Raw genomic sequence first — 14331 nt, 5'->3', positions numbered from 1 at the left:
TGAAAGTATAAAATTACAGATTTAAGATTCTGAAACATTTACTTTAATTATTTCTGAAGGGGAAAAATTTCTAGTCGAAGAAAAAAATATTGCTTCCTTCGAGTGCGTAGAAAAGTACGTTACCATGGTCTAAAGCATTTTGCTTTACTATTTGATGAATTATATTTATGTAGATACACTGCACTTAGAACTCATGATGAATATTTACTGCATTTTGTCTGTATTAAAAAATACATGTATGGTTGCTTATCCCATATTATTAAATTATTTAATGTCAGCCGATTTAGAGGAATTACTAGTATTATTATTTTATTATTATTCTGAAAAAAGTATACATCCTGAAGATCGATCTACAACTCGCCGATTCTACTAAGTTGAGGCACAATACAGTAGAAGTAGTAGAATTTTATTTGATATTCACACTTTCATTAATCAGTCTTTGTGCTATTGAAATATGTCATTGTGTTCGAATGTTTCAAGCATTCCTGTTTTGCACTCAATCTCATGTGATAATTAGGTATAGAACGATAGGTATGAATTATGTTTTTAGAACAATTTTAATGAACATTTTACCTAAATTTACCTGTATTTTACCAATGTATTGATAAGAAAAAGAAAGAAGAGAAAAAGAATGCACTAATGAATAAATAAATGAAAAATTATGCTATGTAAAGAATTTCAAACACATCAAAGAATTAACTGAAAAAATGATGAATACTATGATACATGTTCTTAAGGTTTGCTCACAAAATAAAAAAAGAAGTGATGAAGTTTTCATTTTGGAATACGACAATATACATTGTAGTATGATACATGATCAGTTAAGGAATAATGCAAATAAATGAATAAATGCTTTTTTATAAAAAAATAAAAACTTATCTTCTCCATCCAAAGTCATTTAGATGCTGTGGAAATCTGATGATGAAGAATACTTTTATTAATCTAGATATAAAGTTAATATGACTTTAATTCGTAATCTTTCCCTTTATATAGCTTCACTTTTCCAATACTCTCAACTATGATATATAGACTATAGCAATTAAGTAATCATCTTAGCTGGATAAATAAATTCAGGTTTTGCACACATTTTTCTATACCCGAATTTCAAATTTGTGCAAAAAACTCGATAAAATGACTTTATAATGATTACAGGGTTTCTTTATCATGTCTTTTTAAGTCGGATGAGACATTTAAGTTTTGTCTACATTTTTGTACCTTTACCTGTTTGTCACGTATATTATCTTCCAGTCACAAATCCTGGACATTAGAATGCAATGAGATTAAGCTTCAGTATATCATTGACATGATAAAAAAAGTTGTCAAAAACTACTGAAGGCCATTTATATAAGGTCAAAGATCGCTGCGCAATGACATGGTAGAATAGCGTCTGTGATTAAAATATATTTAAACTTAATTTGGTTGTTGCTGGTGATTTCATGATCAAGATAAGACTGGTGCAAAATTATATATCAAAGGTCAAAGTCTTGACTTCAAGGACAAAAATGAAGTGCAATTCAGTGAGGACACATCCGTTTTTGTAAAACCCAATAAACCAATCTTGTATTTAATAACTAAACCTGTAAAATTTAAATTAAAAACAAAAGATTAATTAATAAATTAAAGATGTTAGCTGATATGTTTTTTCTTCTTTTCATTTTTCTTTTTCAAAGTGCATATGCCATGTTGTATATTGTGATTTGAGATCAATACAGTTGAAAGAAAATGACACATTTTATTTTTCGGTCAATCTTACAAAATGAATTGATTTTTATGAGATACACATTTTATTTATGGGTAGTAAACAAATACGTTCGGTAGATTCCTTACAAAACATTTATAAATTGATATAACGTATTACGTTAGAAAAATGATAATAATAATAAAAAAAATAATTGGCCACTGAATAAATAATTAGAGTAAGATACATTCAGGAAACTGGGATTGTAGTATGTAAAAGGTAAAGATAACGACCAGTGATCGATCTCAAAAACTCCAAAAACAATACAAATATGTGAAGAGTATGAAACATGGAAATACCAGAGGTAGGATCAGGTGCCTAGGAGTAAGCATCCCCTGACACCTGTCGCATAATATTTGGTCCGCCTTGTTTAAAGGTCCGGGGGGACCTAATGCGATAACATATAAGGTCCGGCTGGGGAAAAACAAACACAAGCCCAATAAATGGGACATTTAAAAAAAAAAATAATTGTCCTAAATGGCATTGCTAAAAGCACACTAACATGTAGTAGGAATTCCTGCCCTAAGAGATATATTGTACAAAAAAAAAAAAAAAAAAAAAAAAAAAAAAAAAAAAAATAAACACAACAGCTAGGGTAAATCCTTCTTTCTACATATGATGTAAACAAACTCTCTTTAATTTTATGTGTTTAAGTCAAGATTAAAACATTTTACACCACCCGGACCTTAAAACTTCGGCGGACCTTTTCTTATACGGACCGGACCTTTTCTTATAAAAGGCGGACCTTATATGTTATCGTAATAGGTCCCCCGGACCTTTAAACGAGGCGGACCAAATATTATGCGACACCGGTCACACCCGCCGCGAGCTCTATGTATTGATCAGGTAGACAGAACTCTCCGTATATTAGCAGTACAAAAACAAGTTAAAAGCCTAACAATTGGTATGAAACAAGTCAGCCAAAATACGACGCGATGATACAATGAAGCGCATTGAAGTGATAAAATGTTTCGTTGGAATGGAAAGTGTGGGTCTTTCTTATCGAAGGTCAATTGTTACATAATGACACGCCCATTTCCTTAGAAACGAGAAAGAAATATTCGTCGTAATGCTTAAAGAATCCCCACTCTCTGCGACTAGCAACATGAATTACACTGAAGTTGAGATTTTATGAAGTTAAGAGAGAGAATCAGAGATTCTCTGCTTCTTTAAAACACGTATTGCATATCTACAAAATCATGGATTTATCATGTTTATTTGAGTTACCACAACACATGTATCGGTCGAGCACGTGTTTACTCGGTGTTTATGTTGACCGTCATTTGATTGGCTATTGTATTTATGGAATACCCGAATAGGTATTTGAATGAACAATTTGACCCCTTTTTTCTTTCTTAAGAAATGGGCGTGTCATTATATGACAATCAACGTTTCAAAGAAAGCTCAAACGTTCCATTCAAACCGAAATTTTTGCCACTTCAATGCGCTTCATTGCAGGTTATATTTGCCAACAAGGTCATTATAACGACCATAAAATTTACAAAAAGCTGACTTTAAACGAGGCTGTAACATCCACTTGTCTGTAAGTAGCCTGCTTTATAAAGAGATTTTTCATAACTTTGATACATGTATATATGTATGTCTATATGTAAACAAATGAACCCATAAGTGCATAAATCCCGCTTACTACTGTCCTGTTTAAATATTATTTCAGTGTACACAATATTGTTATCTGTATAACCTGTGGGGGAAAAGTTTATTAAGTATATCTATTAACCAAACTTAACATACTGATTTACAGGATTTTATGTACAAGTTATTATGGTTGGATAACTTTCACATTTAGAACAAGTCTGCATTTGAAGCCTAACATTCAAAACGAATATTCATTGATTTTCTAAAATATAAAAACGGGATTAGGAAAGGAAATTGGAAAGTTTCTTAAGGCAGGACTATATACATGTTTTCGATACACAGGAAAAGACCCCAGGTAGGAAAAAAGTCAGCGCGGATTGGAAGCGCGAAAAAATTGACCAACCATGGCCAGCAATAAACGAATACAGGTAGAATATTTTTTATTCGCATGCGCAAGATTTACATAAATTATTTAAACTTCCTTGACGGTATTTAAAACCCCCCAACTTTGGAACTGCGCTTGAGTGTGTAAGTGATATAACCCCGTATATTATAGGAAATTTAATATTTGTGTTTTTCATTGGTTGTTATTATTGAATTTTTGTGAGAGATTTTCAGGATCGACATTTTTAATGTTATTTCGAAATAGAATGATGAAATTGATATTTGTGCTGATTTTTTCAACTGACTCAGACAAGGAAGGTTTCATCATCATCGATAGCGACTATACATGTATTGGCCAATAACCTGCATGAATAATATATCATCCGTTTTAGTAATCGTTTTTTTTTACATTACGCCATGTTCAAACAAGTGAGATAGGCAGTCATGTTCAAAGTAAGGGACACCTTATGCGCATTTGATAATGTTACCAGATGGAATAAAGAAAAGAGCCTGTTTAATTGTTCTAGTACCATAAATGTCTACCACTGTATTGTTGACGAGAGGAATAGGTCCGGAGAGATTTGTATACAGTCTGTGTGGGTTCAACAAGGTATACTTTATTGCATAATTTTCTATATATAGTTTCAGTTATTATAAAGCATGTAAAAACTTGTTTTGGTAATATGAGATATATATGTACAACTTTGACCTTTAAGGTATATCAAATTCGCAGGTAAATTATAAACAAATCGATTAAATCTTGGGAGAAAACTCACCAGGCAATAAATTAGGCATAGAAAAAAAGACATGTTTGTTTCCGCTTCCCGACCGACACTTATTAATAGCCTCTACATTTACTTCTTTTAAACTTTTTTTTTAAGTGAAGATCTGGATTTTCTGTTTTTGTTCAATGTAATTTATGTAGTCGCAGAAACTCGCAGAAATGCTCTAAATCACTTTTTCTTTTGTCATCAGTCAAAAGTAACACATCTTAATGTGTTAAAATAATCTATCAGTGCGTGACATGTTTGACGTCTATACATTACTGTATAGAGAATACCATTTAACTTATAAGGTTTACAATGGACGTATTTGTTCTGAACAGAAAATGTTGCAACATCTTTATGCTTGACTGACAGAGAGTCATTATCACAGTAATAGCTGTATAAAAATCGATTCACTGTTTCATATTTTGTTCACGTGACGTTGTTAAATTGCTAATACATGTATCTAGCTTTTTTTGCCTTTTAATACAAATCTCACAACTATCATAGTGAGGAAGTGAATGCCATACGATATGTGTAACATCATTATGTCACTTAAAGTATCCACAAAAAAGTACTCTCAATCGATCTAAAGGATCACTGCACTTAAGCTATGAGAGTTGGATCCCGGTGCTTTGCCAATAATAAATTTCCGAAATTTATAAATTTTTTGAATCAGAATTATTTAACAATATCTTAAGAGCAGGGTTTGATATATTATATCACATAAAAATATTAAATAATGCCGAGCGACAGTGGTTTTTGCGACAGGGGTCTAGCAGTTTTGTCACATGTCTATTGTTATTCATATGCATACCAGTTTTCAACGACATTGTTTACATCGAGCCGCAACTTGTCCATTCGTCTCATTTGCACAGAATGTGTATTTTGATTTAAACTTATACATATCCAAAGGGCAATGTTGGACAATTTGCGGCTCATATGTAATTTTCAAAAAAATTCTCCAAACTACGCTCGGGTTAGCTACTAAATTAATAGGTCACCGAGTGTCAACCTATTTTGACTTGTTTGATATTATAATCACTTTACTCACGTGACGTTCCACTGTCCCAGATAGCAAGCTTACGTTGGGCCAATGCAAGCCCAACGGTGAAAATTGCGTTGGCCCTCTGTCAGTTTTATGCGTTGGCCCAACATCATCTTGCTCATCGGCCCTACGTTCAACCAACATGTTGGCTCGACGTTGGGCCAACAGTCGATGGTTGGTTATCTGGCATTGGCCCAACAATGGCCCAACGTTTAACTTCCTGTTGGCCCAATGTTGGTTCAATGTTTTTTTTAAAGCTAAGAATGAATGTTGGACCAACGTTGGCCCTACGTTCTATAAACATGTTGGCAAATGATCGGCGATTGAATTATTTTAGTTCAACAATATGAATTCCCGTAACCTTTTTATTTCCATAATTACAAGTAAAACACAATTGATTGAATAAATCCTGCATGGTTAACTATCTTGTTCCTCAAACAAATGTTCTATTTTTTTTGTCACTCCTATGGAATGAAATCAACAGAGGGAAACAAAGGTAGTTCAATGTTTCCTTGAGTCTATCCCATATCACTTCAGTCACTACATAATATTCCTCTAGAATAAGAGTCCCAGTGTTCAAATTTGTGAAACTTTGGAATGTTCTCCTGCCCATATTACTTCTGAACCATTCACTCCTTTTTTCCTGTTCATGTTATTGTTTCTTTGTAAAATCCATGTCTCTCACACTGATAATTGAGATAAATCACTCACTGTCTATTACATTCCAAACATCAATGGTAACACAAAGGGTTTTCTCCCCACCAGATGCTATAAATGATATGAAAAATATATCAGTTTAATCCGTTCAAAAATGATGTCACTTACTACTTATAAGTTATAACTTAAAGAGATTACTAGTAAATATACATGCATATTTTGAAAATTGCAATTCTTGAATAACTTGTTCAATTTTACAAACTATGCTCAAGTTAAAACTTTCACAGAGATAAAATTCTAACAATCACACCTAAAACGACTATATACTTACATTTCAAGGGCTAAAACAATCCATTTTCTCAGTCTTGCGATAACGGACACGCACATGTATATGCTTTGTTCAAGTGTTGCAAGTGATAAGGTGTGACCACTCCAAGTTTACGAAACAGAGCTGATTAGGATGCCTGTTTCCTAGGAACCGGCCAGTCACCTGCTGAGCCAGTGGATTTCACCACTGACCTAATTATTTGGAGCTCTAAAATTCAGCACTTTAAGTTCCATGATGCTAAATATAGAATCTACAAAATTGTATACTGTGCAGAATAATTAAAACTTCTACATGTATTTGCAATTGTCTCGGACACAAATTACAAACAATAATTAGTATTAAAAATCTTATTTTCATAAATTAGGTTCTTGAATAATTTTTCATTTTTATTAACACATACACTGTAAATTATTAATAAATGGGCTATTAAGATAATCCATTGTTCATAATATTTTAACGAAAGATGAGATGTCTCTATTGAAAGAAGCTTAATTGGTTCTAAAAGATACAAATTTAATGTGTAATTAACAGATCACCAACATGTTTGTTAATGAAAGTTGATTTTATCCCAATATTCACTCCGTTGAACCAACGCTGGGCCAACGTTGAAAGCTATATCAATACCTCATTATAATCAAAATTTACTACGTTGGGCCAACATTGGACCAACATTACATGCCCAACACACATTTCATGTGTTTCATGTCAACATTACTTGGTTGGCCCTATGTTGGGCCAACATTACATCCCAACACACAGTGGATTTGTTTTAAGCCAACATCTACTTGGTTGGACCTACGTTGGGCCAACATCAAATGCCCAACATATAATGGTCATGTTTCATGCCAACATTTACCACAATGGACCAACAATGGCCCAACATCACATACCCAACACCGATGGACCAGCTTTCACGCCAACATATCATCCGTTGGGCCAATGTTGGGCCAACATTTACCGCCCAACGCCAACACTATACCAACCTACCAACCATCAACCAACGTTGGCCCGATGTAGTCTTGCTATCTGGGGTTCGATTTGCTTTCATTGTGTCTATCAATAGACTTCAGGGCTGTACACATGGATGTGTATTTAAGTACAAAATCTGACTATGTATAGACTTTTAATACGGTGAATCCTAAGATTTTTCGAATCTTATAAAACTGTATTAAGAATAGGGCAATGCTCTATTTCTTAATACAAGTCTTAACTTACCTTTCATTTTTAAACCAATCAAAAGTACTCACATTGTGGTCATCCTATTTTTATCATAACAAAAAAAATAGCACGTGGTAAATAATGGTCGACTTTAGCAGTAAAAATATCGAAAAACTCATTGTTTTATGGGAAGAGGATCAAAAGGAGTAACTACATGTAATTGTAAAAGTTGCTCAAATGCAGCGTTATCTATTCTTAAGAAGTTTTTAAACTACTGGGGTCTTCTCTTTGCACCTCATCTAGCGATGCATTGTGTGCACCAAGTACATATACGAGTGTACCGCCGCTGTTTCCATTACGATGTTTTTTTTCAGTTTTATTGTAATGCTTAATACGATAACATATACTGCTAACAGAATGTGGTTTTCCATTATTGAGAGAGAGAGGGAGAGAAATATTGCGAGGGAAACACGTAGAAATCCCTAAGTCTATTAACAATCAAATAAAACGTATAAACGTGTGTACAGGAAATTATTATAATACAAATACAGCGTATAATACTTGTATTATACAGTAACTACAAATCTCACCGTTTGTACCGGCCTGAACAACTTCAAAATAATGAAGAATTTTGCGAAAATTTTATTAGGGTCTTAAAGTTTACCTTGTCTTCTTTCACTAAATTGTGTTTTTCGTTTGGTATTTTGAAGGAAATTCTGGTACTGCCAGTGCAAATCAAGTGCACGATTAGTATGTAGCTGTGTTAGCTCGTGTCGCCTCTGTATTATGGTCTGCAGGCATCTACAGACGCATCCCTAAACACTAGTATCATACCTGACAATATTTGGATTGCCGAAATGAAAGAGATATTGAAGACATAAGCGAGTGATTATCAATATAGTAACGTTGTAGAATTTTCGTTGACCATTTTTTTTAATCTGAAATATACTTGTTCCATCAATAAAATGTTAATTTAAATTATGCACAGATAGTTTGTATTTCTTGAAGTTTTCATGTTAACCTAGCGACTCAAATTTTAAGTTAAAATTTTATATTTCATTTCCGAATGTTATTTATCTATACATGCATATAATAAAATATGTATCACCGTGAGTACTACATACATGTATAATTTGTTTCACTACACGTTTGTATTACTCTACGTACTATATGTACAATGAATTACGATTAAATGTAGTGTGACATCGAAGTCATGTACATGTGAATCTTTCTTAAAACATACATTCATTCTTTGAATTGAAAAGCATTCAGCATATAAAAACGAAAAATGATGAAGCTAAAGAAAAAAGAGGGGGCATTTTTTATCATATACGAAACCTTAAGATTGATCTAATTCGGTGCTAGGCATCAAACATATGGTTACGAATCATGAAAATGATCAATATGTATGGCCATGAATCATTTATTATTTGTGTGAATCATGAAACTACACAATCTTTCTCTCCCCCATTTAAATTCATACTATAGAATCAATCTGGAAATAATGTGCAAATGTTTACATTCCACTTCCATGCGATTTAAATATCTCCGCCCATTTGCGGGTACCTTAAATTCGAAAGTGGTCCAGTTCAAATTTCCGAAATTTAAGGCTTATACATGTTCTTTTCAATGACGTTGTGTGGAATTATAGCAATATGTTTAATAAAAAATTCGAAGTATAAATATCAAAAGCATATGTATGCACAATAATCATAGATTAATTTAGCAATATAGTCTAATTTAAGGCTTAAAATGGGTTGGCCGAAAAGGCTCCAAATGACACTCTAAAGTGCACTCATTCTTTAAAAACCTTTCAAATGCAGAGAGCTGTTTGCTAAAATATTTATTTACGTAGGTGATAATATATTGCGATTTTATAATGTTTTGACATTGTTAAGAGTGTCGTTTAGCAGTATGTCTACCTTGTGAATTTTGAATATCAAATACAAATAAATCAATTTTACCTGTACAGGTTACTGTCCAGAGTACAACAATGACGCCAACACAGTAGACACCGTCCCCTGTGACTGGTCATACGGGTGTCCCAATGTAGCTTTTCAGTCTAACGACGTCTATCAATGTAAGTATTCATGGTTATAGGAGTAAGGGGTGCGTGTCCCATTTTGGCAGCTTTATGTAATATTTTGCGATAATCAATAGTCTGTGCAACTGAGCTATTTTGCCTGTGATACTCAGAGCTATTGAAAGTCACGTGACCTAACGAGTGCTCAGTTCGTTTTTGTCATTGTTATAATTATATGCGTGCTTTGATGACTTCAGATCACACGTCTCACACTTTAATGTCTCATAGGCAATGATATACAAGTCGAAGTCAATAATTTTGGACCATGAACAACATATATTCAATAATTTACGTTGCTGACCAATGCCCTAGACATTTTCGATAATGATTCAGGCGTGTAATCAAGGCCATACTGTAATAGCAAGGGGTCATTGGAGGAAAATACATACGACACTGTGAAAAACCTCTGTTACTAATTTTTTTGTTTTGTTTTGACATTAAGTGTGTTAAATGTAAAGCTTCTTGTAAATTGATTCACTTCTTTCACATTTTAATTGTAACTTTCAACAACTTGGAATAATTAACTAAGGTATTTATGTCAATATTATTATAATATACTTAACCAGACTTAATCAAGTTTACATACTGTAGAAAAAAAATGCGGAATTACTTACCTTATGTTTAAATATAATTTTATGTGTGTGTGCTTTTATGTGTATTTATATTGTTTTGTTTTTTTTCAGATCCGGTTTGTTTAAATAAAACGTATTATGACAAGTAAGTCAAGCTGTCTAAATGCACTTATTTATAACAAGGAAATGTGGAAACCATCAATTTAAATATCAATCTTATACTCTGGGTGGCAAAAGTAACTAACAATTTGCAAAATGCAGTCTTTAGATAAGATACTTGAAAACCCTATAACATTGACTTATTTGTCATTGTTCTGTCTCAGTTTCCGGATCCAAAACCGATCGTACTAAGAAAATTCTTTTGAGTATCCAATCAATGGGATACCTAAATACCATATGCAGACGATGATGGAATATTACTACATACAGTATATGGCCATAGGTGATTCAGAATTTTAATACTACTTGTATAAATTTCATTGAAATGGCAATTTTTATAAACAGTTATGGTGAGGTCGATTATAGCCCATTTATGATTTTTTTTACTGAATTATGCAGAATTTTCAGATTTTCTTGTCTAAGATGCTTAAAGATGCGCTGCTAAATAATACTCTAATCATTGAGAACTAAAAAATATCATGACTGAATTTATAACCTTGAATTTGAGTCGTAAAGTTTGGATTTCGCATTTGGCACTAAATTACATAGAGGCTTTAAGGTCAAATTATTTGGAGAAACTGAAAAAATATTCTTCGTCTTTACATATATTTTAATCAGAAAAATGGAGCAACGAATAACACTAAGTTTTATCAAAGGCATTTTTCACTAAAATATATAGTGAAAAAATAAAATTGTGATTTACTTATGACTAAGAATATTACATGTATAAAAAAGAAAAGAAAAGAAAGTTGACGATTGAAAATGTAAGTCATCCAGTTTGTCAAAATGGTTAGTTATTAGTTGAGCATTTACGTCTATAATCGGTAATACATCCAAGGAAGAAGCAGACGTGACAGACTGTGTTTTTTTAAACGAATTTCGGGATATATCGAGTTGACATATGTCTTACGACTTTTCAACTTTATAAACAACCATTCCCCACGATAAATTAAAGTCCAGGCTTTTTGATATCATTTACAGCGGCTTTTTCAATAAAAATGGAACTCGTAAATTTACTTACCTTGTCATTGGTCATTTGCAAAATTGTTTTGTTAAAAAACATTCTGATTGTACACACAAGTACTCTGAAGTTGACATTAAAATGATGCTTGAGTTTCTGATTGACAATATCTATGTGTTTTTTGGAGACCAGGTCTTCCAACAATCTATTGGAATTCCCATGGGTACCAATTGCGCCCCGTTATTAGCAGACCTTTTTTGTATTCATATGAAGCAGAATTTGTCCAAAATTTTGTACGCGAAAAGAAGAAAACACTTGCTGTGGCCTTCAACTCGACATTTAGATATATCGACGACGTATTGTCAATTAACAATGGCTATTTCCATTCTTATGTCGACACGATATATCATGGTGAGCTTGAGATAAAAGATACCACAGAGTCTGACACATCTGTTTCATATTTGGATATTTTACTTGAAAAAGACGTTAATGGTAATCTAACAACCAAGCTTTATGATAAACGTGATGACTTTAACTTTTCAATCGGCAACTTCCCTTACTTATGCAGCAATATACCTTCATCACCTGCGTACGGGGTATATATCTCTCAGTTGATTCGATACGCAAGAGCATGCTCTACGTATATACAATTTCTAAAACGAGGTAAGTTTTTGACAAACAAGTTGATGAAACAAGAATATCAGCTGTCTCGTTTAAAGTCATCATTTTGTAAGTTCTATGTTCGATATAATGACCTTGTCAGCAAATACAATTTATCATTGAGTCAAATGCTGACTGACGTTTTTCATACTAATTGTGAGGCCATTATTCACACACTGAATTGTCGACGGATTTTTCCGTTTTTTCCCGATCATGACAAGGAGCACACGGCGGGTGTGACCGGTCGGCAGGGGACGCTCGCTCCACCATGGCACCATCCCACCTCTGATGTTTGGAGGTCCGTGTTTTCTCTGCTCCTATTTTGTATTGTTTAAACGGCTTTTGAGCTTGAATACTGTTCGTTATCTCCATATATTTCATGAATCAAAATTATTATTTATCGATAAAAAGTGATCGATATGTCGAAATGTTGAATAGGTTTGAGTTATAAATACAATGTATCTATAATGTATATAATTGAAGTTAGTACGTTATATATAGCCTCTTTTAAAATGAACTGAGGAAAAAACATTTCAATTAATCCAAAAAAAGGAGAGAGAGAGAGAGAGATTTTGTCTTTTGATTAAAAAAAAAATTCAGTGTTTTTCCTATGAAGTATTTTCCCCTTTGTTATTCCCCTTGGCCAGCATCATGGAATTTTTCTCTTTGAGCAACAAAGTATAAACAAGTATGGCAGAAATACTTCGCAATATTGAAATCAAAACTTAAAACACGCCTTAATAAACGTATGTGTCCATCAGAAAAACAATGTTATCTATTTCTCTATGCTCTTGCTTAAATCGCTTCTTTGGAAAACTATATTTTAATTAAACTGTATTTATTTTTGCCGCTCATTTTATTTAAATGAGAAATTAATTATTTTGACACAATTCTTTGTTTGTTCAATCAGTTGTGTTTTTTTCCTTCTCTCTATTCAAGGTCTGTGTATGCTGGCGATACCTCATCTCTACCGTGGCATATTATAGGCGTGACAGTTGGAATTACTGTCCTCCTTGTTGTTCTCACTGTTGTAGCTCTTCTCTATTACAGAATGAGAAAAACTCGTAAGCACATGTTTGATTATATACTTTCTTATAACGACATTTGAAATGGATAAAGAGAATCAAGCTATCATAAAATTTATATAATGCCTCAATATATGAAAGCATTCAAAAAGTTACCATACAGTTTTGATCCATAAAGTAGATCCATAAAGTTGCAATTGTTCTGTTTGTAAATCGCGGAAGCTAATACTTTTTTTCTGACTTTCAATCAAGATTTCCTCATAAGTAAAATTTTTTTTCGTTTAAAATCACATGATTATTTTTCTCATACAAGAGAGCTTTTATTTGAAGAGTAAATTGGAAAATGAAGATAACATTGGAACATAATTATATTTAATCTGAGTATCTTTGATTGAAATTATCTACAAGGATTTGTGTTCTAGAGAAAACCACAAATGGAGAAAATGAACAGATTCCTTTATTAAAGAAAGGTAAAATTTTGTGTTTAAAATATATGCAATGTAATGAAGTCAAATTATACAGTTTCCAAATAGTTCAGTAACATTTTATCTTTAAAATATTTTTTCTAGAGATACCGTTTTACAAAACTTCTACCTTCCACGAGGCAAATAATTTTCTCAAAGATGGTGGAAAATTTTTATGTTTAATTGGACAGTGGGGTTCGGGGAAATCGACAACAGCTAAAGAAGTTTATATTTCCCTCACTGGAAAGAAACCAATTGTAATAGAGGACATATTGAAGTTTGATGTGAGTACTTGTCAGGAATCTGTCATCGTAGAGGAACCATTACCCAGAGAGGATATTTCTGACATAGAAAAAAAAAATTCTGTAGAAAAAATCGTTTCATTATGCAATCATATACGGAAAACAAATCAAACATTTATGATTATTACATCAACTGAGGAAGCTTGGGAAACAATTGCAAATGAAATAAAGAACTGTGACTTTGATGAAAATGAATATCGCTGTATTGATCTGAATTGGAAGAATTTATCAAAAGGAGATAGGATTCAAATCTTTCACACCATCTTCCAGTATTACAATCCAGATAAACCATTCTCTAAAGTAGAACACATTGTTTCAAGAGTTAACATTTCTAATGTTGGATTCCCGGAAATCTGCACATTGTTTTCTAAATGCAGCGAATTTCAGAAAGCAGATAATGTTGTATTCTTCAATAGACCACTGCGAAAGTTA

At 32.7% G+C, this 14331-nt stretch overlaps 2 protein-coding genes across 3 annotated transcripts in view; both read left to right on the top strand.

Annotated features, from left to right (window-relative positions):
* The window catches only part of LOC133186758 (proline-rich transmembrane protein 1-like), a 304313-nt gene that overhangs the window by 210721 nt on the left and 79261 nt on the right, over window positions 1-14331 (top strand). The gene's annotated exons all lie outside the window — the stretch shown is intronic.
* LOC133186759 (uncharacterized) overlaps window positions 4128-14331 on the top strand; it is a 217682-nt gene continuing 207478 nt past the window's right edge. For both annotated transcript variants that reach the window (XM_061322057.1, XM_061322058.1), the window contains exons 1-3: window positions 4128-4328; window positions 9646-9753; window positions 10440-10473. In XM_061322057.1, coding sequence (XP_061178041.1) covers window positions 4163-4328; window positions 9646-9753; window positions 10440-10473 — 308 coding nt within the window. In that variant the 5' untranslated portion in view covers window positions 4128-4162. The remainder of the gene's footprint in view (window positions 4329-9645; window positions 9754-10439; window positions 10474-14331) is intronic.

This window comes from Saccostrea echinata, unplaced genomic scaffold (genome assembly GCF_033153115.1).
Source record: "Saccostrea echinata isolate AGI-Se365-2 ecotype Australia unplaced genomic scaffold, CSIRO_AGI_Sech_v1 ptg000014l, whole genome shotgun sequence".
In the NCBI taxonomy this organism is placed as follows: Eukaryota; Metazoa; Mollusca; class Bivalvia; order Ostreida; family Ostreidae; genus Saccostrea; species Saccostrea echinata.
Note: the sequence above shows the minus strand (reverse complement) of the source record. Positions and strands in the feature narration are given on the sequence as shown.